The sequence below is a fragment of the Xiphophorus couchianus genome, chromosome 5, assembly GCF_001444195.1.
Source record: "Xiphophorus couchianus chromosome 5, X_couchianus-1.0, whole genome shotgun sequence".
Taxonomy (NCBI): Eukaryota; Metazoa; Chordata; class Actinopteri; order Cyprinodontiformes; family Poeciliidae; genus Xiphophorus; species Xiphophorus couchianus.
This window is the reverse complement of record NC_040232.1, coordinates 27,285,314-27,311,554: the sequence shown is the minus strand read 5'-3', so window position 1 is coordinate 27,311,554 and position 26,241 is coordinate 27,285,314. Positions and strand designations below refer to the sequence as shown.

The 26,241-nt window shown below is 41.4% G+C and overlaps 1 protein-coding gene across 1 annotated transcript in view; it reads left to right on the top strand.

Moving 5' to 3' along the window:
* The window catches only part of znf407 (zinc finger protein 407), a 196,700-nt gene that overhangs the window by 105,155 nt on the left and 65,304 nt on the right, over positions 1-26,241 (top strand). Inside the window, exons 6-8 of the mRNA XM_028018396.1 lie at positions 10,145-10,311; positions 23,024-23,107; positions 25,550-25,670. Coding sequence (XP_027874197.1) covers positions 10,145-10,311; positions 23,024-23,107; positions 25,550-25,670 — 372 coding nt within the window. The remainder of the gene's footprint in view (positions 1-10,144; positions 10,312-23,023; positions 23,108-25,549; positions 25,671-26,241) is intronic.

Below are 26,241 nucleotides of genomic sequence, written 5' to 3'. Positions count from 1 at the left end.
CAATCCTCCGCCCCCCTCTTCTTCTTTTTCTTATTTCTCTCTTTCTTTCTTTCATTCTTTCTCCCGGGATTGAAGGTAAACACAAATCAGCAACAGCATCTCTGTTGAGTGCCGTTGTTTATATTGCAGCCGTATGCAGCAGCGCTCGTCTCGCAGGAGGTTCATCTACTGCACTCTGCAGACGCATGTGGCCTCCTCCTGGAAGTTTTAGGAGTCCTCAGTAAGATGTAACTCTGTGAATTTTTCACTTCAGTATTCTTTTCTTGTCTTCTAGTAATTTTGTCTCCTTTTTTTTGTTTGTTTGCTTCAGTGTTTTTGTGCTGTGGGTCAGTTCAGGCTTCTTTTTTTTTTTTTGGTACCCATGGATTTTTGTTTGAACCCATTTCCTGTCATTTCCTGCCCATAAACACATCACTCCCACTCAAGCCGTGGAGCATCGGTTTTAGTTTAAGTATTTTCAGGAAGTATGGTAATAAAGTGAAAATGAAAGCACTACTACAAACCAAGACTCGTTGTAACATGTTAACTTACTCTGTTTAGAAAACTTTTTTGTGGCTTTTATTTATTAGTAGCCGGACAGTAAAAAGGACAGAGAACAGAGGGGGAAGATGTGGCCTGGCTCTTGGAATCAAACCGGGAACATTATGTTGCGCCTGCTCTGTACGGCTCCCCCCGCATTAACTCACTTTTTCAGCACAATAAAGAAAATGTACCTGAAGACTTTTAATTACACCCTACGACCAGGTGCTGTTAATCTTAGTTTGGGCAAGTCCACTCTTAATGAAATATAACCCCTGTTTAAGACAGAACAGCTTACAGACGTACAGATACTGTTTATTGATCTGTGCTGTGACTTTGAAAAACACAATTTATTTTGGTCGAAATGTGAAGAAATCATTTGGATTTCCGTCATGTCTTTGACGTATGCTAGTCACCTTTGATAGGCTCCTGTACTTAATAGTTTATGGAGATCTGTGGGGTTGAATTCACAGTGCTCTGCTGTGTCATGACAGGGTATGTTGTTTTTTTTCTATGATGTCATGTCTAGTTGTTTGTAGGTTTTACGTAATACCGACTACCTTGGAATGGCATTTTAATGCTCTTTGTATCAAATACTTGATAATTAACAACCAAATAATATGACCATAAGTGGATGGTAAATGATAAATGGCCTATACTTGTAAAGTGCATTATAAAGTCCAGAGGCCTACAAAGCATTTCACACAGTAATTCGCCCTTTCACACACACACACACACACACACGCACACACCCCCCCCACACACACACACACACACACCTTCACACAGTAAGTGAAGGCATAGGTTTCATGTTCAGCATTCCAAGATGAGTGAAATGCCTGGATATTTTTCAGATAGTTTGAGATTATGTAATTATATTATAACTATCATTGTGAGATCTGCAGCATTCATGTGGTGGACTTTTTTTTTTAACTGTTCAAATATATTGTAGTTTCAAAGTATTAGCATAAAATTTTAAAATAACATTGTATTCTAAGTATTCAAGATTTGTATTTCCCGTGAGTAAAGAAAACGGTTGGAGCCATCAGCAATGCTTAGCAACAGGTCGGGGAAGCACAGCCCTGCTCCATAAACCAGTACACTAAGTCCTCCTACACTCTTTTCAGGCCTCTTAATAAAACGGCTTTAAACTGTTGCATCTGTCTAATTCAGTTTTTTTAGCAAAGTTTAAACTGTAATTCTGGAAAACCCTATGGCAGGGTGGTAGCTGGCCGCTGCTTAGCAAGATAACTTGCTTTCTTCTATGGGCTTCTTGGGAAGAGGTAATTGAAAAAGATACTGTAAGAGCTAAACCCTGTCTAACTAAGGAAGATTTATATGATTTAAAAAAGATGGTGACATTTTACATATCTATTCCTTAGGTCACTCTGCGTCATTATGTGGTTTCAGTTAAAAACAACAACAACAGTAAAACGGCTAAATATTCCTCTGGCGTTGTGGTAACCAGCGGGTCTAGCAAATCTCATGAAAACATATTTCATTAAGCCTTAGATGTGAGTGCTTTAAGTTTGACTTCCTGTATTTATGTTTGAGATGTCTATTTTGAAATGAAAAAGCAGGTCAGCTAGTTGTTTGAGAATACATAGACTGGCTAAGCGTTAGCCGCTAGCAAATACGCTAGCATTTGGTTCAGATGCTGTTTCTACACGTAGAGACGGCTGTAAAGAGTTCTATTTGTCAATCACATAAGAAACCATTTTAACACTTTTTCAACATTAAAAACACTTTAAAATCAGGCAAATACAAATACAATACAGCATTGTAAAATCTGGACTGAAATATGCTTGACTGATTGGATTCTTTGAAGTAATGTTTCTAAGTTTGTGAAATCTTTAGTGCACCTTTGACCACAAAAATAAGCTAAAGAACATTTTCTGGAAAAAAAAGGGAATAACAATAGTAATACACATGTCCAAATCTTCGCCTCTCAACAAACCAAAGTACTGCTGTTTGCCGTAACAACCTGTCTGAACAGACAGTAAAAACGTAACGTATACAGGCTCAACCTTAATTGAATTAGCTTCGTTTGAATGTGGAACTAAGCATTATGCCGAAAACTGATTTGCACCCACAGACCACAAAGACTACAGCTCTTCCTAAAGCACTTCTCCTTAGCACTGTGAGTGATGATGTTGCCCTCCTCAATCTCTTACCTCCCGGGGGAAAACCCAGCCTGTCGTCGGTCAACGTTGAGCCCGCAGACGAAAACTAACGAAGCCTGTGACTTTACTTAGGAAACAGTTGTCCCAGAAATGTAATCTTTTACCCATTTTTTTCCCCCTCTCCCCAACGAACCGCCCGCCCCACCCTCTAATCAGGTTTCAATTGACTGCCACTGAAGGAAGAGCCTCTCCTCAAGACGCTTATATAGGTCCGAACCGAGTCAGACGCCATTTAGAGCTTACTCAGTCTTCCTCCCAATATCTCGGAGAGCTCAGGGCCAAATGATTTAATCTTCATTCAGCTAATTTAGTCTGGATTTAAGCTGCCGGGGTTGTCGAAGTGCAGAGTGATGGAGTCTGAAAACAGGATGAGAGGGAGAAAAACGGAAGGAAGGAGAAAGGGAAAAACAGGGAGAGATGAAGTTAGAGCGATGGAAGGAGGAAAAAAAAGGAGACGAGGGAGGAGGAGTGGGTAGAGGAGAGGAGGGGGGGGGGCTGCTGAAGATGATGATCCATCCTGACCCTAGTGAATGCTGTCATGTTCCCCCCTCTAGGTAATCTCTCTCACTCTCTTGCTATTTTACATGTGAAAATGCTCTCCTGACAGTTGCATATCAGATAAATTTTCCTCTTTTTTTTTTTTTTTTCTTCTTCCCCCATCTCCGCTCCTCTCCCCTCGCAAAATAAACAACAGTCTTCACTTTGAAGTTGTCTGTTTGTGTCAGTTTGGCTTCGGGCGAGCGTCGGCCTCTCCCTCTTCTGTCTTTGTGCTGCAGCGCGAGGGAGCGTAGCGGATCGCTTCCTCTTTGCGATGGCCGGCCAGAACAATGCGGAGAGAGGCGGGACGGGAAGCGGTTTGGGCGTCCGAACGGGTCCACATCACCGGAACTGATCAAATTAATTAGGGGGAAAGGTTTGAAAACAAGTAGAGGCGTGTTGCCAACGTGGACTGAGCTTTAAGATACATTTTATAAGACAGAAATTTTCATGGACTGGGTTAAAGTTGCCCTTTTTAAAAAAATTTTTTTTTTTTAATTAATTAAATTAAACAGCATAGTTTCCAGTAAACACACTATTTGCAGGTTTTTCCTAAACAGACACAGCCTCGCCACTTGGGGGTGGTAGTGAGTGTGTGGTAATGAACCAGATTTCCCCCCCACCCCCTTTTCGTTTTTCCTTTTTTCTCTCTCCAGCCCCTATTAGAGGTGCAGTAACTCCTCCTGAGGGATCTCTGTCACAATTAAAGCCAGCGATGTTCTGACAGTTGCCCCACGTGCCGGAACTGAATCAGGATCACACCACAGTATAGATATGGTAACGAGTGACAGTATGGATACGGCAGCATGCCGCTCTCTGGATGTCGACTCGAGACGCTCACCTGTGTCTGTGAATAAATCGGCACAGGACGTCAATCAGGTGACTCTGCTTCGCCATCAGAGGGGGAAGGAGAAGGAGACACAAGAGGAGACACAGGAGGAGGGAAAAGGATAAATATGAATCAAAGTGGAGCTTGTCTGTGATTACAGATGAGCGTTTCGTAAAGTTATCACCTCGCTTTCTTATGTATATCTGATTTATTTTCGTCTCATTTATTTGTGTGCTAACACGGCGATGTAAGCATATGGTGTGGAAGTATATATTTATATATATATAAGGTGTCATATAGTTGTAATTTACTGAGTCTGAGATTCTAGTGCATTTCTGCACTTTTGCCAGTATTTTTAAAGCACCTTGCCAGACTTAGCTCTACAACATACCCAAACTAATTACAGAGATTGTTTGTCACCTATATATATAAAAAATGCAATGGTCAGTGGTTTCATTAGTCTTTGTTTTGCTGTAAACCATTTAGTCGGAGTAAAACACTTCGACTTCGTCTTCTGATGTCACAGCAGGCTGGCTGAGGTATCTGGAGCAATTCTGACTTCGTTTGTTTGTCTTGTTCTCAGTGATTTGAATTATTTAATGGTAGGGATGTAACGATACACAAAAAGTAAAGTTTGGTACTTCGGTTTAACGTCAACGTTGGGAATGTTTTTGGTTTGCTCAAGAACAATGGAATCTGGATGGATGAATGGAGGATACAACAATGAAAGCGCTTGATAATAAATGTTTAGGATGTTTTTAAATTAGTGCTGTACAGAAATTTTAAAATGTAGAAGAGTTTTTTTTTACTTTGGAACTGATTCCTCATTACAGCACCAGTGTGTTGTCCGTCTCTCGTGCTGTGCAGCCATTTTGGGATTGTTGAATGCTGCAGGCAGCTGGATTTGGACTTCAGATTTTTCTCAGGTTTGTCTCCATTCAGCTCGACATCGTTGTTTCCTTCAGTGCACATTTTTTCCTCCGCTGTAGCTGCATGAAAAACCTTAATGATCCCAAACTCCAGAGCAATAGCTTGGGAGTCCTCTCTTTTCTGTTTTGGTGTCACATTTTAAAGTTGCCCTGCAGAACAGTGCGCTGCACACTTAGTTCCGCATCTAAACATTCTGCATGTGCTCATTTATAAAACGACGCTCTTTTTGCTCAGTACCTTTGACAAAATGGCTTTATCGGATATTTTCATTACTTCGGTATCAATACGGCCCTATTTAATCGTGTTGACTTGTGTACATAATGGCTGCAGCAAAACTTCTGAGCCGTAGGTGAAACACTGCGTGGATTTCTGGATGATTTGTTGACGAGAAAGAAGCAAAAGGAGTTCCTCAGAAGGAGCACATTTCATCCTTGAAGACATGAAGAGATCATTTGTAGCGTCAGTCAGTGGGAGAGGAAATGTGGAGTTGTTTCATGTCAACGTCCTGCCTGGTGTGATGTCATCAACGCAAATGCACATAATCTGGAGTAAACAGTTATTTAAAAAAAACAAAAACTTTTTCTGCAATTGCTTTAGCAAATGCCATACCATCATCATCATCCAACTGTGATTTTGTAATCATTGCACAGTTGGTATTGAAAGATAACCCACCTCCTGTCGGTAAATTTAGAGGGATTTTATTTGAGATGCACTGATAGGCCAGAAATCTGATTCTGACAGTTCAGATCGGCGTTTGGTCAGTCAGTTACTAAAATTTCAGATTTTCTCCCAATCAGTAAAGATATCACACAATTTTTGATCTATGGAAAACATCGGAGGAAGGTTAGGGACATGCTTTGATTCATTGATGGGGAAATCTTCATTTTTATTCAAAACTACGACCTCTACTAAAGAATCAGCTGATCAACTTTTACGTGTTGTTAACTTGAGAAGGGGGAAACGTTTTGGAAGGTCAGACTTTAAAGAATACTTGATATATGTATCCACTAGGGGGAAACAAAACATTTTTATTCAAGCTACAGTTGCAAATTTGTCCACTTTTATACTTCATAAATGTCAATGTTGTCATTTGGTCACATCAGTTCTAATATTTGAACTTACTTACGATAACTAAATCTACAACCGTTTCATCATTTAAAGGTTTTTGATTGTCACTGTGTTTCCCTACTTCAATAACAATTATAAAAAACATAAACCCATACAACTGAGATGTTTTATGTTATATTGGATTTTTTTTATCCCCTTTTTTTAAAACTTAAAATTGAAGATTATCTCTTGAGAAAATTGGAAGTGAATTTAGCATATGGTTGAATTCACTCTTATCAAAAAGGCCAATTATCAGGCAGAGAGACATGCAGGTCTTCCTTTTACTAAAACAAAGCAATACTTCACCCTACATGAAAGCACACCACATTTATTTCTGAAGACATCATTGGAGCTCTTTTAAAGGAGGACATTTTAAAGTATATGCTATATGAATGCCTTCTTGTGTAATTTAGATTATTATTATTACAATTTTTTTTTATCTGGGTGTTATATTTTCATGCGGCCCCTCATAGGGAGGACTTTGCGAATATATTTCCACACCTTTGAGTTTAATTCTCAGAAGCACGATAAGTTTTCAGACATTTCAAATGGACAAAAATCTAATTTTCTCTTCTTCCTCCCGCTCCCCTCCAAGCACACACATCTGCTCTCTCCCGCTCTCCATCCGTCTGCCCCTCTGCCTCCCACCTTTGGGTGCGATCTTTTTTATTTATTTATTTTTTAGCACGGTGCCTGGCGGTTTAGAGGCACTATGCATATGTATGGGCGAGACGGTGGATCGTGACGGGATTTGACATGCAGGGACAAGATCAAAGCGCTCCATCTCATCCCGTAAAAACAGAAGCAAACCTTCCTCTCATCCTTACAAAACCCCCACCGACTCTGCCAGCTCCTCGACTCCTCCATCTTCCCTCTTCCTCCCGGCTTTCTGTTCACGCGCCACCCGTCCCACCACGCTTCCCGCGCGCGCACTCGCTTCCTTCAAGGCCCGCGCCGACTTGGCGATTACGCCCCGGTGATAAACAATGGCCCCCCATTTAGCTCATAAAGCAAAAGGAGTGTTGTGCATAATGCTTACAATAAAAGATAGCATCTCTTCACTCATCTTATTTACTTCTGCCTGGCAGACGAGCTGTTTCTATAAATACCACAGGGAGAGCGAGGAAGGTGGAAGGAGCCGCAGATGCTGCTGGTCAAATAAAGTCTGGAGATGAAAGTTAGAAACCAGGATTCGCATTTTTAAGTCAAGTTTCGTTTGTGGCAAGTCAAGTTTATTTATACAGCAAATTATGCTGTATAAATAAGAGCAACAAGGCAGATCAAAGTGCTTTACATCATAAAAGCATCACAGAGTCGAGCAATAAACATTAGTTTGTTGAAGTGTCATCATCAAGAAAACACACATCAGACTCGTTGATCAATGTTTGACTTATTGCTAATCAAAGGCAACTCTACACAGGTGGAGTTTTAAGCCTTGATTTAAAGCGCGTGTGTCAAACTCGAGGCCCCGGGGACAAATCTGGCCCGCCACAACTTTTCATGTGGCCCTCTGGAGTCTAGAGGAGCACATAAATAAAACTTTCAAGATGACGGTTGTGTAATATTATTTTATTGTTTTATCAATCGAATCAAAGCAGTTTTTATCTGCGTCCTGCCACATTATACAGCTCTGGAATAAAATGAAGAGACCCCTTCACTGAACCTCATTGAAAACGTCACGGTTTTTCCACCGAATATTGACTCTGATCTTTTCCTGAGTTAAAACAGTAGCAATGTTGTCTCTAAATGAATATAAACTTGTTGCCTTTGCATTGTGTGAGGTCTGACAGCACTGCATATTTTTTGTTATTTTGACTGTTTTCTGTAAATAAATTAAAAAAAATTTGTTTGGAATTTCGGAGACATATTGCCCGTAGTTAGAATAAAAGAATAATGTTTGTAAAAAAATGCAATAAAAATATTGCTGGGGAAAAAATGTTAAAACTGGTTCAATAAAACAGTTGTTGTTGGAGCAGCTCTGTTAGCTCAGCTCTGATTTGTTCTCTCATAGAATTGTACTTTTTTGACATTTTGCCACAGGGACCAAAAATGTCAAGCTCAGAGGAATCGAGGGCCACTTTTTTTTAATCAAAATTAAAACTGAAGAATTTTCATCTCTACAATAATATACTAAATAGATATTTTAATAAAGCAAAGTAGCCAAAAACAAACAAAACAATGTTCATTTTACTCAAACATATACCAACAAAGAGTAAAATCAGAGAAACTGATCATTTTAAATGGTCTCTTAATTTTTTCCAGAGTTGTTTCAATTCTGATAAAAAGTTACCTAACTTTAAGAAGTACTCAGCAAATGCAGAGACAGCTATTTATTCATATTTTAACCATTTGTTAATGCGTGTTTCTATCTTAATACGTTCTACGACATTCGTCATCTTAAAATGAGTTTGACACGCCTGATTTGAATGGACTCGGCGTTTCGGCTGTTTGGAGGTTTTCTGGAAGTTTGTTCCAGATTATGGGAGCATAGAAAGTGAGCGCTGCTTTCTTCCATGTTTGGCTCTGGTTCTGAGGATGCAGAGCAAACCAGAACCAGAAGACCCGCGACAACAGACCTTGAACGCGCTTTGGTGCTAAGCCATTAAATATCTGCCATCACTTTAAAGCCGCCTCATCCTTCCTCGCAATTGAGCCTAAAAAACGCCCTGTAAACCGTCGCTTGGCGACATCTTCATCACATTTAGATCCATCTCCTTGGAGCATATAGATTGATACGAAAGCCAGCCTCCATCCCTCCAACCTTCCCCACACCTCCACCCTCTCCCTCTTCCTTTCCAGTAAGAAAGATGTATGAGTTTGAATTATTGATTCAGACACATGCTACATGCTGCTCGGAGTCATTATTTGTTCAGGTGAGTGTCACGCTGCTCGCTATGAAACAGATACCGCGGGGATTAAGCGACACAATCAGGACTTAAAGACAGCCGCCCTCCCTAAAATAACACGGCCCCTCGCTGCAAGACGAATGCTCCCCAAAAGCTGACTTCATTTGTTTATGACTCGCGCATTAGTCATTCCGCGCCTAAATTGTCGCACGGGGGTAAAGATTAATTCAAGCACAGACGGCTTTCGCTATTGTCTTCTGCGTTTTTGTTTTTTCTTTTTCTCAAAGCCGAACAAGGCGGCGGATGAATATAGGTGCAAACCTCCTACACACTGATTAAAAAGCCAGAGCTGTGTTTTTTTTATTCTCATCATCTTATTCTTTTTCTTCTTCTTTCTTTTTTATCAATCGTAGGCGTGAAGAATAGACAGATGTCCAGAGCAAAGACAGAATGGCGTGCATATTCACACGCCATATTTTGAGCGCCTTAGGCATCAACCAACAAAAACAAAAAACGAAATAAATAAATAAATTTAAAAAATGCACCAAACAATGAATTATGTCTTACATTCATTGACTTGATTCTGACTATCTGAAGCTGATGATGGCTGGTGATCTTAGAACAAACAGTTGCGCTGTAGAGCGGGTTCTGATAGGCAGAGATGCTCCGGTTCAAGAGCCTTAAGAGGATAGCAGGAGATAAAATGTTGCTAACTGTTCATTTAGCCCTGGCTAAGTGGTCAGGGACACTGGACAGGTGAACTCTATTCTCCCTACTGGCCCTGCAGGGTGTGTGTGTGTGTGGACTGTAACAGAATTTCTCTAGTCCTCTGGGCCCTGGTGCAAAGCAGAGAATAAATGGTGGAGGTGGCAGGCCTGGACAGAAAAATCAATGCCTGCTTATACAGACATGACACACCAGCAACCAACTGCATTCTGTGTGTGTGGGGTTGTGTGGGTGTGTGTTTGGATGTACAGAACACAATCACACAGCCCCCGTGCTCTGTGGGTGTAAGTACTAGTGCCCAGCAAACCCCCATTTCCCATCTCTCTCTTTCTCTTTTTCTCAGTAGATTTTCTACCGTTTTTTTTTTTTTTTTAACATCAGCTTTGGGATCAGTAAATAACTCCTTGTTTTATCCCCTCCTCCCTCCTCCTGGTCCCTCTCCTCTTGCCTCTCTTACCCTCCCGCAGGAAGTTCGAGTGCGACCTGTGCGACCGCTCCTTCAGCGAAAAGTGGGCCTTGAACAATCACATGAAACTGCACAACGGGGAGAAGCCGTACAAGTGCATCTGGCCGTCCTGCCACTACGCCTTCCTCAACCTGTCGGCCATGAAGGACCACTACAGGACGCACACCGGTGAGACACACAGACGGTGATTCTCAGCGGCCGCGCCTCCACCCAAAAAAAAAAAAAAAAATAGGTGCAAAAACACGTGTTTACACCTTGAACTTCTTGACATTGCGACCTTGAACTTCAACGTAAATAGTTTTGTTCATGCGCCCCCGTTGTAATAAGATCAAGCGCAGCTGATCGTCTTCAGTCACTTAATTCTCTGCTGAAAAAGAGAGAATGGAGCGCCAATTAAAAAAACAAAAAATTTGTTCATTTGTTATGTGTAATCAAACTGAGAGATCCTCAGCTCAGGTGGGAAAATATAATGACACAATAGCTATTAGTCGTACATTCTGAAAATCTACTATTTGTAGAAGAAATTACTGGAAAGGTGTGGAAGAAGTTGCTCTGACTGGGCCCCGTTCTGTGTGGGGAGGAGCTTTGCTGTGTAACACAGTAGTGAGAGTGTCATGCTGTGGGCATGGTTTCCTTTGACAGATACAGGAAAACTAATTAGTCTTGGAGGAACAGCCAGCAGAGACTAAAAAAGACCTGAGAAGAGGTTTAACCCTCCAGCTGGACGGTCATTATTATCCAGCTAAAGCTACAAGCGAACGATTTGGATTAAAGCATACTCACGTCAAAATCTTATTGAGAATCTGTGACAAGACTTGAAAATTGACGTTCACAGAGGTTCTCCTTCTCCGTCTGACTGTGCGTGAATTTATTTCCAAAGATGGACGGGCAACGTCTTCGCCTTTGTAAAGAAAGTTTAGCAAAGCGCGTGCCTTTTTCGCCTCTACTTTACATTTGTGCGCTACTTTGTTTCGGCCTCGTGCAAAATCCCAATAAAACACAGTGAACTTTTCTAGTTGCAACGTGGCAAAATGTATGCAAAAAAAAAAAAAAAGTTCACGGGTCAGGAATGCGTTTGCAAGGCATTACGAGTGGCACTCTAAAGGGCGGATTCCATAAGATTTGACATTTATGGGCAGTCAACAAGTTTGGGACAAAGAGCTGTTTGTCCGTACTTGGATCCGCTAAAATCCACTTTATGGCTGCAGACTTGAGCGAAATCGAAGTTTATGTGAACTGTGAAAATCTCACATTTACCATGAATCTTCTCAGCCTTGGCTGGAAGGAACATTCACAAGTTTGGGCCAATAATAGCCGCCGCTCGTCCATCTGTAGTCGTTATGAACATCCAGGCGAAGTGGAGCCAACACTTGGCAGCCAGTCGGACGGTTAAACACAACCTCCTGATCCTGATAGAACTGTGACTGTTATGAGATGCCTCGTCGGCCAATTAATAGTTTAAAGGGGAGAAGATGAGCAGTGCGGGGGAATCTTCGGATTCTTCTGTTTTTGTTTTCTGCCGTCCTCAACACTTGGAAAGAGTCACATTGCAGGGGCTAGTAAGGTGGCGTGCGTTTCCAAATCGGACGGTGGAAGCTGTGTGGTTCTCCCCCTGCCCCCCCACAACCACCCAAAAGGCTCCATCTGGACACAGAGTGTGTTTTCTTCGAATCCAGCTGGTCACTAAGCATGTTTTGGTCAAATCCATCTGATGCCTGAGAGTATTTTTTTCCACACTGGACCGGTTTGTGTTGCCTTTTGAGAGGGGGAATAAAAATGTTTTAAAAATGATGCAAATCCGAGTGAAAAAATAATCCTCAGAAGAAGAATGTTTGTATAAAAGCAAAAGCAAAAAAAAAAAAGAGTCAGACTTTGAAAGAAAATGCAGAAATCTTTTTTTTTTATGTAAACATGTTGTACATGCTGTAATATCACTGCAACTTCCTGCTAATAGGGCAACATCGGGATTAAAGTTGGTATAGGTAGTTTCCTTTAATTTAAATCAACAAATTGATGCGGCGGAAAGACCCAACTTTCTTGTTCATCGCAGCCGAAATGAAATCTCCAGAAAGGCGATGGATCTCTAAGCAGAGCCGAGATCAAACGGGGGGGGATCTTGGGTTTTCAGATTAGTGCACATTTTCATTATGCCACCTTAATTCCGTGCAGCGGCTTGTCTTTCCAATTCCTCTGCTCCTTTTCGTCTCTGCAGATCCGATAAAACACACTGTGGTGCTGTACTGAATGGTGTTTTTTTTTTTTTTTGTACTTGCTAAAAACTTTGGATCGACAGATGGTTCAGTGGGCGGTGGGAGGATACTGTCTTGAATAATAGCCCCTCGATAGGAGCCCAAGTCAGCCTCTTTGAAAGTGTCTTTATGCTGCAGCCCAGCGGTTTCCCCTCGGCCTCGGTAATGTCCCACACATGGCTCCTTGATGCCCTTTTAAGTCAATGACAGAAGCAGCAGCAGCCACCGGCCTGACAGGCTGACTGAGCGCTTGCAGCAGAACCCTCCATCCGTCACAGGCGCCCGCTGTGCGCGCGGACTCTCAGGCCCGCGCGTGTGTGTGTGTGTGTGTGTGCGCGCGCGCGTGCGTCCAAGGTTTGCTGGATGTTATTCCAAATGTGTTTTAGCAGTGATGTAGCGTCAAGGCGTCTCTGACATAATTAGACGTTTTATTTTCATTAGTTTCCAGCTCTCATCACTCCTCATCAGGCGGCTGGCGTCACACTGTCACCGTAGCTGTCAGCTGCGGAGGTGCGAGGTGCCGCAGGGGTGTGTGTGTGTGTGTGTGTGTATGTGCGTGCTCGGGTCTTTGTGCGAGTTCGGCAGGAGGGAAATGCGCTCGAGAGAAAGAGAGGGAGAAAGAGGGTGATTGAGATGGTAAAAAGTTATTGAATAAGAGAACTTGAAAGATCAGGGGGTGAGCAAATATGAAAGCGGAGGGAATTAAGAACAGACCTGAAACAACCTCATTTCTAGTGAGCGACAAGGCCTGACTTGATTAGCGACACTCGGAACGCTAACGCAATTTGCACCGCCGTGACCTCCAACACTCCTTTGTCGGTAATTGGTGCCGGGCTGGACGGTTAGCTGCAGTCTTCCCGTCGCCACAATCACATTCCGGGGGCCCACCTGACACGCTGAAATATTATCTGCATGTTTGTGATCTGTTTAGGGGTTATAAATCGACTCCTTTGCCGAGCAACAATGCAATACTAATAAAATAAAGAGATTGAGAAGTTGAACTGATCTGTCCAGAGATCAGAGCTGTCAGGAACGGAGGGGATGTGAGCTATGGTCCTAATGCCAGAGGCGGGAGCAACGTAGAGGAGTAGAGTCTGTATTGTTCTTGTGTTGAACACAAGCAAAACTTGCTGCGTGGTAAGTGTAAGTAGATATTTTTGTTTTGTTTCTAAAGGTTCGACCTGCTAATTCTGATTTTAGCCATTTTTTACTCCTTTTCCGGTACTATGGGTGATAAAAGAACAACATCAAACCCTTTTTTTTGTCCTGTCGAGAGGAGTCATTCGCTAGCTAATTAATATGATGCTGTAAATGAGTTTTACTATTATTTTAACACAAGTTCTGACATCATCTTACTGATCAGCCCAGTTTGCGCAACTAGCGTACATGAAACAACATGTGTGTATTTTACAGAAAACAGACTTCAAGTTCAAAATGATCGGTGCCACTCCGATCGACTTTTTGTTATCTTCTGACAGCCCTGCTCTCTCTCACTTTCTTGCAGTTAGAACAAAATACGGACATGTTGTTAACATGTTTTGCCAAACAGCTTTCTTCTTTAGATAGCTTCTTTTCTTTCCATGGTTCTTTAAGCTCAAAATTTTTAACGACATCCCTGATACCGGAAAAATAACTAACTGAATCCTAATCCTTCTTAACTCCATAACAGCATCGACACTAAGGAGTGTTGCTTCAGTCAATGCAAGCCATTAGCCCTTTGTGTTGTAGCCCAATGTATCATTGATCACCAGCCAATTTTTTCTTTGCATCTGTAGTGGTAAACAGTAAATTTTAACTAGAAATTTGATGAGAATTGCAACACCAGAAACCTTATTTGGTAGGTAATCCTGAAACCGCCTGACTACTGAAGTTTTTGAGAAGACTGTAAGACTTTGTAATTTTTCCATCCATCTATCCTGAATTTTGACTACTCTGAGAGGATCAGCCATGAATTCAAAACTAAATTTAAATTACAATATAAACTGGAAATTGGAGTCTGAAAAAGTGTGTAATTTTGACTTGAAAATATGGAGGAACTCTGAGATAAATTATCATATAGCTGAAATATAAATTGTCTCAACATTTTACACTTCTTCTCCTCACATCGCTGAGATGAAATGGAAAGCTAGGCTTCGTGTTGTTTACAGTGCGTAAATAGAAGACTAGAATTCACTCAGTAAAACAAAGTGAGGCCCTCCGAAGGAATAATCTACAATGGGCGTGCAAGCAATGAGTCCCTGTTCTGACTTATCATATTATCACATTCTGAGCTGATTGTAGTCATGAAAGGGACCAGACCAATCCAGGGAATGTTGCAAGAGAAACACACTGGCATTACTGAGGGCGGTGGTAGTTAATCTGGGGATGCTGACCACACAGCACGATACATTCTGTATCCAGGTTCAACCCTCTGCTCAGTCAGCACAATGGTAACGGTTTTCCAACTTGATCATGTCTGCCCAGATTTTGTTATGACCTAGATGGTTCCTTATGAGAAAGGTGATGTAACCAAAAGTTAGTAGTGCAAGATTCTTAAGGCTCTCATGTTTCCTACTATGTAAAAATGCACAGGATGTTTCCGTCTGTTATAAAACTCCTTCAAACGAGGCCAGTTATGGAGCCGCTGGACCAGAAACTCTACAATTTTAATAGAAGACTGGAAAACTCCACTCTTCAGCCAATCAGCGGCAAGGAAAATAATGCAGTCCCTCAATCGGATGCCTTGCAAATGAGAGCCAATAGCATGTCAGGTAGCATATGTTCTACAAAGTAATCTGCAAATACACACATTTTCTGTGAGTGATTTTCTTTAAAATCTGCAATTAGGTGCATTCACAACTTTTGAACCGCAAATAGTTGAAGGCCCACTGTAGCCAGAGGGAGCTGGTGCCGGTCTCTAGCGGCCGTTGGGTGAGAGGAAGAGTACATCCTGGACAGGTGACTAGTCTGTGATAGGGCAACAAAGGGCACATGAGAAAAAAAAGAATCTAAATGTGGAATAAAAAGTTGTAGACATTTATTTGTATACACCAAACAATGATTCAAATGTGAATAAAAAGTGTTTTTAATTAACCTGTTAGCTTCATAACGCTCTTGGCTAGCACACTTACTTATTAGCCTAAAAGTAGAGAATGGAAATTATGCTGTTGGCTAGCAACTCTAACTTATTAGCCTGAAGGTTGAAAATGGAAATTACAACACTGTTGGCTGGCAATGTTAACATATTAGCTTAAAGGTTAAAAACTGAAATTAAGATAAATCTTTATTGTCATTGTCACAAGAACAACAAAATTTAAAAAGTGCCACCAGTCAGTGCATTTGCTTAAAAACAAAAAATAACTGTCTCACAATTCACACACAATGTAAGAAATAACAAATAACTGGGAAAAAAAAAAAAAAAAAAAAAAAGAACTAATAAATAAGAATAGCCACATTCTCACATACATCATCATTCATGATGATTAATTACATACCTCCTTCACTTTATGCCTATGTCAGCACAGACTTTCAGTGATTCTCTTTTTGAAAAAAACATCATTAAAGTCAAAGTGTTTGTTAGAAATGTTAGCAATTCAAGCTAGATAGGTATGCATTTTGCTCTACTAAAACCAAATTTTTCGTGCGCCATTGTTCAAATATTGTCTGTCATTGAGTAAATAAAGCTTCTGGGATATTCAGATCTTTCAGTTTAAAAAACCCCATTTTTTTAACCGACAGGGGTGGTGGTCGTAGGAGGGAGTGTACTGGGGAATTACACCTCTATCGTCGGTTTTCTTTCCTGCTACAGGATTCATTGTCCCTCTCTTGATTTGTGTGTTTTTTATGTTAATCGCTCCCCGCTCACACAGCAGTCATGTCTGAGGAAGAGGGAGAAGGCCAGTGACGAAGGGGGGCCGGCGGGTGGGAGGGGGGTCTTCAGTGTTCGTCAGCTGCCAGGGTCATTTGTTACAACTGATGAACGAGCGACTCAAATAAATAAAGAAGAGCACTGTATCTGACCCGCCCAGCTTTTCCCAGGCACTTGGGTGTTACGAGCGGCGGGGAGGGCCGGGAATGCAGGGGAGGCAATTGATTTCCTCATTGCTTCGGTTTGTCGCTTAATCTGGCGATCCGCTGATAAATCTTCGCACTTTGTCAATTAATTTTGCTGAAAAATGAGACCCAAAATGGCGGGCACATCAATACAGCGGCGGATTCCGTGTCGAAAATTAAGCGGTAAAATTAATTGCCCTCCCATCCGCTTCTGCTAAAACATAACTAATGAGGGAGGCAATTATAGCTGCATGCTGACTCCTCCGGGGTTATTTAAAAGACACACACACAGACAGACACACATGCAAAGAACAGGTTGTACAGTTTGACTTTAAAGTGCTTTTATTGTCTTGCTGTTTAATTCAAAGGAGGAGCGGTAGGGTTGGAGTGCATCATGGGAACAAAGGCGGAGAATTCTTATCAAGATACAGCGAACGTAAAGGTTTCTCCTCTCTGCGCAGATGCATTAGCTGGCGTGTTTCCAGTGGTTTTTGACCTTTGACCTGATTTATGTTCTTTGGAACCTCGATCTGCCAAACAAACGCTGTTGAATCTTCGTCTGAATGATTGTGAACTTCAGACATGAAATCAAACTTCGACTGAGTTCTCCCAGCGCATGCATGAGTTTTCACCAGGTATCCCAGCTTCCTCCCACCGTCCAAAGACATGACTGTTAGGCTAACGGGTCTCATAATATGTGTAAACAAATCAATCAATCAATCAATCAAGTTTATTTGTAGAGCACATTTCAGCAGCAACAGCTCAAAGTGCTTTACATCACCAGTAAGGCATGAGAGATAATCTGTGAAAAATCTATTTCCTCTGCCTTCTTCCAGTGCTCTCTAGAAACAACTAGTTAGAGACAGGAGAGTTTTAGTGCTGTCATTCACAATCTCATGTGGCTGCTCACCCCTATGCTGCAGCTAGCGCAGGATGTTGTTAATGCTCAGTCTAGTTAGTATAGCTACCAATGACAGCAAATAAACATTTTTCCTGTAATAATAAGTTGTTTTTCCACCATTAGCACATTTAGCAGTGAGTGAATGAGATTGATTGACAGCGCTAAGACCCTCCTCCTGGTTCTGATTGGTTGTTTTGGTCGGAACGTTGCATTACTTTAGCTAGCAATAGTAATTCAGGGAGCAGGTGGAGGAGATTGATTGTTTTCACATATCTGACATGGTGACAGCTTTAACAAATATGGAGTAAACATTTTTTTTATTAAAGTTATATACTGCAGCTGGAATAAAATGCAACTACATAGCATTTTTTGATAAGTCTGGATTGCTTCATGTATATTTTGCATCTTGCCTATGACTGTAGCTCGTGGGGAGAGACATTTCAGTAATCTAAAACTAATAGAAAAAATTAAGCAACCTACTTGCATACCGTATGTGGACTGTTGCATGTAAAATTCATGAGCAGTAAATATTGTGCTAGTTATCAGTATTGGACCAAAGAAAGCAAGGCAGTTGCAAGCCTTTAAAATTGTGACACTTTTGATGGGCCAGATAGACTCAAAAAATTATAACAGCAGCTGCGTGGGGGGGCCCGATTTAATTTTTGTCATGGGGCCCAAGATACCTGGTGGCGCCCCTGGCCATAGATATAAAGAAACTCAGTTTTTCTGCCGTTTTGCAGTTTTCAGGAAGTTTGTTCCAGATTTGTGGCTTATAGAAGCTGAACGCTGTTTCTCCATGTTTGGTTCTGATTCTGAGGATGCAGAGCAGAACCAGCAGACCTGAGAGGTCTGGAAGATTGATAGAACAACAGCAGATCTATAATGTATTTTGGTGCTAAGCTGTTCAGTGATTTATAAACTAACAACAGTATTTTAAAGTCTGTTCTCTGGGCTACAGGGAGCCGATGGAAAGATTTTAGAACTGGGTGATGTGATCTATCTTCCTGGTTTTAGTCAGAAAGCCAGCAGCGGTCTTGTGGATCAGCTACATCTGTCTGATTTAGTTTTTTTTTTTTTTTTTGACTTATGAAAACACCATTGTAGTAGTTGATGCAATTAAAGGAGTTATAGAAGATTCTTGAATTGCTGATGAAAATAGCTTCAAATGTCCAGTTTGCCTCGAGCCACATAAGACGAGCTCTTGGCAGATGAAAGCAAAATTTGATTGTTTGCCCTTACATGGAAAGAGTAGAGGAAAACACCATATATGTGCCATCCTGACTGTAGTACACAGCGGTGGCAGCTTAATGCTCTGATGTTGGATAGACATACAGCCAGAGGTCCAGTGGAATAGTTTAGGTTCAAATAAAATTAGCAAGTCAACTTAAAATCTGATGTTAGAAGAGGCTCTCCATTCAAAGCAGTCTAGACGTGTGATAGACATACACGTTTCAGAAACTTTCTGTTTGTTTGTTCCCTTACTTTTAAGAAAATAAAAAAGGGATTTGTGTCATGTAAAATCTCATTAAAGAAAACATTGACGTTTACTGTTGTCATGTGACAACATGACAAAGATCACTGAGGTCTGAGAACGTTGTGGAGATCCTGGAAGTGCTGTGCTGATCCTCCAGTTTGATCACGGCGTTCCCACGCCCCCCCCCCAACTCCCCTGTCGCCATGGCGCTCGGCCCCGCACAGCAGCAGATGAAAAGCACACATGTAATTTATCGCCAACGTTTCCTCCTCAGGAATAATTGTGCCGACGATGGCGGGGCAAAGGGATCGATGGCTATAGATTTCTTCTTTTTTTTTTTGTGGTGGGGTCTTGTAGCATTGGTCGTAATGAGAGATGGAGAGGGAGGGGTGACTTTTTTTTTTTTCAAAGAGGCATAAACAACCTGAACAGATGATTGGTAACTCATTGGGTTTACAGACCTGCACATAAAGGTGTTGTTCACTTTGGTTTTTCTTTTTTTTTTTTTCTTCAATTATTTCTACATTTATTTCAATAAATGCCTTAAAAATCAGTTCTTCCATTAATATTTAGCTATGGCAAGAACAACGAAACAAGGGAAAAATGTTTTGGTTTTTTTCTTGATTTGTTTCCCAAAATCCAACTTAGTTGTAGTTTTAGCAATTTTCAAAGTTATTCTGTCTTCCTTCCTTCTGTTGATTCCTCGATATGTCTATCGGGAAGGCAACTAAAACATAAATCTAGTCCCTCATGTTTACATCAGAGGACCAGCCAACTACATTTAATGTAATTTTACGAAGCAAAGTTAGACAATTTCTGTTAATTCTTTGTTTTATGCCAGAAGAATCAACCAGTAGTTCTTGTCATTTTCGCTTTCAGGATTTCATCTGTGTACGTCTGAGAGATCCAGTTAAAAATCTGAAATTCCTCCAGTTCTATTGATGCAAAGCATTTATGTTAAGAAACAACTTTAACCAAAATCCTCATAAACACCCACAGATGAGCATTTCTTTGTGAATAACTGCTCATTGTTAATGTGAGGTGTGCCTAATGTTTTATCATTTCTCTACTTTACAGCTGCACAATTTACCTAATCGCAGTCATCACTGCAGTATCAATTTGTGCTGTCTCTTATTTGCAAAGGCATGTGCATCAAAATTCTGCTTTCCAATGATATATTTGGCCTCCCCTACTTGTGGTTCATTATTCACAGATTCACCTATTTGTGTATTTTTCTGTGGAACTTAATTCCAAATTTCTTAGGAAAAATTCACCGATTCAAAATATCTAAAATAGTTTAATTAAAATTCAGCTTGGGAAGTTGAAATATCTTAGCACAATGCTATTTAACACACTATTGGCTAGCATTTGCAGCAAAGCCAAACCAGGAAATGCCATTCATTTTCCTTGTTGCTGATTGGCTGTACACCCAAGAATGGAAATATGGAAAAGTGTTGATATTAGACAGTTTCCATTGTGTGTGTTTATGCATATTAAGCTGTGTATGGTAACTAAACTATTAAAATAAAGTAGTTTCAAGCATTTTTATAAGAAATGTCAAGTAATTACAGACTTGATCTATTTGTGGGTGGTGGTGATCTCTAACCCTTGTGAATACCAAGAGTCCACTGTACTTACAGTTGTGTCACTTTTAATATCCACATCACACAACAGATTTAAAAAACAAAAAATATTTTATTTTTATTTTTGAACGTAGAACGTTTTTTTTTTTATTCTTATTTTAGTTTTTTTTCTCTGAACACATCAAAGACTGATTTTATTGTATAAGCACAGAGAAGAGGGATTCTTTAATTGATGTGGGGGCGGGGGGGAGAAAACACAAAAAACTTTCTAACATATTTTCCAGGATTATTTTTCAGATGCATGCAATTATAATAATAATAATAAAAGAAGCTTTTAATGGAACTTATAGGATTGTTCTTTGTAACGACATTCTGGTTTGGATTGTCCGGCTAACAAATGTCCCTTTTTAGGGTTGTTTTTTAAGTGGCACCGCATTAAAACTCCTCTCACAATCGAGTGGCTTTAAATGGGCGGAACAGAGGAAACTTGAGGCTGCCGGGTCTCTGTGGACCCGGTGAAAGCTGCTATCTGTGCCAAAGAGGAGCGAGCAGCGCCAAGGCCCAGCTGGAAGAGTCACCCCACATGTGTTATCAGTGTGTGGCGAGAGCCGTGCTGCACCGTCGGCAACTGGGATGAATACTTAAGTGTGAGGAGCTCAGCTGCACGTAGAAAACACACACATAGAGTACATGCATATACGACCTGCATGTTAAACATAAGTGTGGCACCTACAGCGTATCCACACACACACGCACACAAGCACGCACGAAACAATATGTGCGTGTACAGTAGCTCACCACATGCAGCTTGTGTGTGTTTGCGTACATTTGCATACACATCTGCGTCCAATCTGTAAATGTGTGCACTCGTTTCCCTGAGTGAGGCTAATCACAAATGTTGCAGTCTTTGTGTGTGTGTGGAGGAGGGGGCGGAGGGGTGCATGTGTGTGTTGTGGCAGACAGAGAGAAGTAGGAAGAGAGACCATCATGCCGTTAATGACGGAGCCAGATGCAGGGAAGAGAGGAGGAGTGTAAAAAAGCTCTCCACGCTCCCCATCTGGAAGGCATCGCCCCCAAATGAAGTTGTACAAAACCATCCCATTGATAATAAAGCTAATTTTTATGGCTCTGACAAGTATGTAATTATGTTCAGCGGTGCTTTTCAGATTTTATCACAGTCAATAAACCACACTGGCAATTTCCCGTCCCCCATTTGACATATTTACACGGATCCATCTGATTGGAGGAATTAGTTAGCTATGAGAGCTCTGATGGATATACACTAGTGATCTGTGACTTCTGCTTGGCTCATCTGTTAGCCAACTAGGCCCTCTGCTCATCTGCTCAATCTGTCTTTTCTTTTCTCGCTTTTTGCTTCGCTCCGACTTTACACGTTTCCCCCTTTCTCACCATGCCCGTCCTCTTTGTCTTGTTGAACGCCGAGCTTTTCTCAGTGGCACTTTAGCTGCTGCTCTCAGTGACAGGAATGTCACATTGAGGCATCAAGACTCATCAGTCTAATCCAGGGCCATATGGCAAGTGCGATTGCACTTGTGCCATTTGATTTTTATTTTGCGGTTGTTGACGCAGCCTCGGAGTGAAATACACGACAGCTTGAAACGGGATCAGTGTGAGAGAAACCAGCTTTACCAATAAACTTTGCTCCGTTCCAGGAAGGGATCTTTTGCATCCATCCATTGAAAGTATCATGTTTATAAGTCGTAGGCAGAGAAGTCACACTAAGAGTGTTTACACACACTCTTAGCCCGCTAGACTCGATTCGATTGGGGATCAAAATTGCAACATTTGCTACATTTTCAACTGGTGCGGTTCACTTTCACACTGCAGTGTACCAAACAATCCAAACCACCTTTACCCTCTGTCCCCCCTTCGCCGTTGGTGGTGCTGCACCAAGAAGGACTACAAAAACCTCAGAAGAAGACATGCACAACTTCCTTCTTCACAATATGCAAACAAAGATGTAGAAGCGCCATATTTTAGTGGTTGTAGGATTTCTCTTTGTCATTGGTAAAAGACAACAGGGCATTTCTCCCATTGTCGCGATAGTTTTAGTTGTATTTACCCAGAATGCCCTGCGCTAAGTCCACTTCCTGCTTTCGGAGTAGTCTACAAAAGCATCCACATATGAATTTGAACTGCGCCAGAGTTCTCTTTAATCAAAGTTCGCCCAAGGTGGATCAGTTTCATTTTTGAAACTTATGCATTCACACCTCCCCAAACAAACCGGACTTTCTAGGCAAACTGACTAGACTGTGATTAAAGTGGACTAAACAGAGCTGGTGGGAACACACCTTAAAAGGGTCGTTAAGGTCAATAATAGACAAGCCCCTTTCTTGTTTGATGTTTGGTTCACTTAACAATCCATCATAACCCCTTGTTGAGACACGTCAAGGCTGTCCTGCAGGTGTTAGAAAGACGAAACCTGTAGCCTCTTCTGCTGTTTAGTATTTGTTTTCATATTTATTTTAGATGGCTTCTCTCAGGTAGTTGAAATTAAACAGGCTGTTCTTTTACACCTTTGATCAACAAGCACTAAATTAAGGTATTAGAATTTCCTCACAACTTTCCTTGTGTCCTCAGTGTGTTTCTCTACGTTCCTTCTTCTACTCTGCATTTACAGGAGAGAAGTCCTACCTCTGTGACCTGTGTGGCTTCGCAGGAGGCACAAGACACGCCCTCACCAAACACAGACGCCAACACACAGGTAAACCACCAGACACACACTCCGATCTCGCGATGTAAACTGATCCGAGCACAAACTAACTCTTGTGTTCGCGGACTTTCTTAATCTCAGTCGTCGATTGACGCCTTCAAACGCGAACTGTGGTGCAGTCCAGGCGACCCGTTTGCTGCGTCTCGCTCTCACACGGGCGCTTCGGTTTGACGCGCTGCCATCGTTGATGGGCATGTGTACGAGTATGGCTGACTGAATCTGAGATTTTTAATTTCAGTTATCATTTCACCATGTCATTCTGTCGCTTAGGGAAATTGCATTTTTCAGATGGGCTGCCAGTAACAAGTGTTTTTTTTTTTTTTTCTCCCCAAGAAGGGGAGAAATTGAGATAGTGAAACAAATACCGTTTCTAACCCTCAACTGGCAGACTACCAACAATTATTAATGCTCTTATAAATATTCATTGCTAAATATTCATTCTTAGATTTTGTACCTAAAGCGTCCAATTCTGTCCAGCCATACTGTGCCGATGCTTGTCGGTTGATTTACCCGCATGGTGAACGACAACAGATTTGACAATGTAACAACCGAGGCAACTGGGAAGCCCAACATTTTATTGCGCAAACTCCCGAGGGTCATATTGTGCCATTATTTTTGATGAATTCGTAGCTCTTACGCAGCAACAGCGCAGAACAGGCAAGCGGCCATCGCCATTCCTCTCAATGTGGAAATGTCACCGAGGCAGTAGCAAACTGTGTCCAGTGAAGGTCATGTTAAGAGTAAAGAGAAAAGAAGCAGACTTTCTTGAAGATTTTGAATAAAATACCTTCCTGCTAAAAAAAAAAAACCCCAACAAAAAACAGGGGGGCAAGAAAAAAAGACGTTTTCTGGAAACCCCCGATGAATGGCTCAGTTGTTGCAGGATGCAAAGCAATACAATTAACTAACTAACGGAGAGATTTTATGAAAAACACAAAGACAAATACACATGAAGGCAGAATTTACTCTAATGAGTTGTTAGACAACAATATCAGCACCCCACTGTTACAACAGTTGCCACTTATTTTGAAAGGATAGTTCACATATCACTTCCTGGTGCCAGCTTATTTCTAGCAAAAGAAGTGTTTTCCCCAGTCTTCAGTAAAATAATAATAAAAACAGACTTCTACTGACCTTTTATTTTTATGCAAATGTATTTAATGCTCAAAGAAGACTGAAGACTGCTTTGATTTTGCTAATTTTACACATTATCTGATCTGTTGAAGCAGATCAGACCCCAGTGGATTTTTTGTTTTACTTAAGTTATGTAAGCTCCTTTTATCTTTGTCAAGTCATGTACAGGGCTCTGCACTAAGAATTAATTGTTAACTATTAAATAGTGGAAGTATCCGTTTCACTTTTTGGCATTTTTGCAACATTGCAGCAATAATATTTAATAAATTTTATTGGGATTTATTTGCGCCAGCAATCAAGACAAAATAGTACAAGGAAGAAAGAGAATTGGTGCTTTTCAATATCATTATATTATTAAGTAAAATTTGAAAAATGCCGTTTTTATTTGTATTCAACCTCCACGTCTTCCACGCACACAAAACAGAAGACAGATTTTTTTTTTCATCCTTTGCAAAATACCTCAAGCCTACTCAAATTGGATCGAGAGGACGTGAACTTCAGTACTTCAATATCCAAGTCTTTTCACGGATTCTCAGTTGAATTTTATTTATAGACTTTGACTAGGCAATTCTAACATGCGAGCATTTTTTTTGATCCAAGCCATTTATTTGTATCTCCGGATGCATGTTTAGCTTCGCTCTCATGTTGGAAGGTTAACTTCCTCCACAGTCAAAAACAAAAGTTTGTCTCTCTCTCCAACAGTCTTTCTTCCAGGATTGCTCTGAATTTAGCTCAGTTCGTCTTCCCATTGAATCTAACTCACATCTTCATCCCTGAAGAAAACAGGGTGATGTTGCCATCACCATGTATTACTATAGAGAAAGTGAGACCTGTCTTCTTGTCCATCCAGTAGGTGGGCGGCCATGTTTTGGTTGGTTTCCAGTGGCGTACTCTTGCTTCATAACCTTGACTCTTCTTCAAACGTCTCCACTACTTTATCCCTGATCTGTGCATTGTGTTTCTTGGTCTACATGATGCTGTTGGTCCACTCACTTTCTGTGTTTTGCTAATTAGGTGACTTGTGAAATGCGGATGAGAGCTGGATACAAATGAATGCACCATCTTTAAAATGAAACTATTTGAGTTATTTTGTGTTCTGCATACTATTCCAATAAAATGCATCAAAGTTTGTAATTCTGAGAGGTTTTTTTTTCCCTTTTTGGGGGGGGTTATTTACCTACTTCATGTCAGCTGCAGTGTTTTACCGGCGTGTGATTGTGTTTGTTTCTGTGCTTGTCTTCCCATGTCATCTGTTTCTCATCTCTAATGTCTACCTCCTGTCTTTTTCAACCCCAACAGGAGAGAGACCCTTCAAGTGTAAGCTCTGCAACTTCGCCTCCACCACACAGTCCCACTTGTCGCGCCACAAACGTGTTCACACCGGAGAGAAACCGTACCGCTGCCCCTGGTGCGACTACAGGTACCGGCTCATTGACCCACACTTGGCTGTTGGCGCCGGTGGCATCGATGATCAGGAGGCTGATAATGCAAAAGTGTGTGTATTTGACGGCGAGAAAGCAGGTGGCTTTGCCGGGTATTTTAAGGGGGAGCGTTTGGGGATAACGGTAAAAGCTTTGTGTGTGTGTGTTTATGGAGTTTTATGGTGTGTGTGTGTGTACGGTGCTTGAAAGCGGTGGAGAGCCGACAGGTCTAATCTCCGCAGCATGGCTCCATCTCATCACTCTGCCATCATCAACAAGCCCAGCCAGATCTCCACAACACGCACACCCACAGCCACGTTCCTGCTCGCATCCTCACACACCGTGTCACTGTCACCGGCGGGTCCCTGTCATTAAAACACCATCACACCACATCAGTAATTACACAGGAAATTGTCGGTGAAATTGAAAAAGTTTTGGCCGGCGTTGCACATCTCTCCCTCTCTCTCTCTGTCTCTCTCTCTACCTGTCTGCTCCTCTCTCGCCTTCACTCGTTCCCCCTTTCTCTCAGCCCGGATCGTGGCAGGAAAGTGTGAAAGGGAATGATCTCAA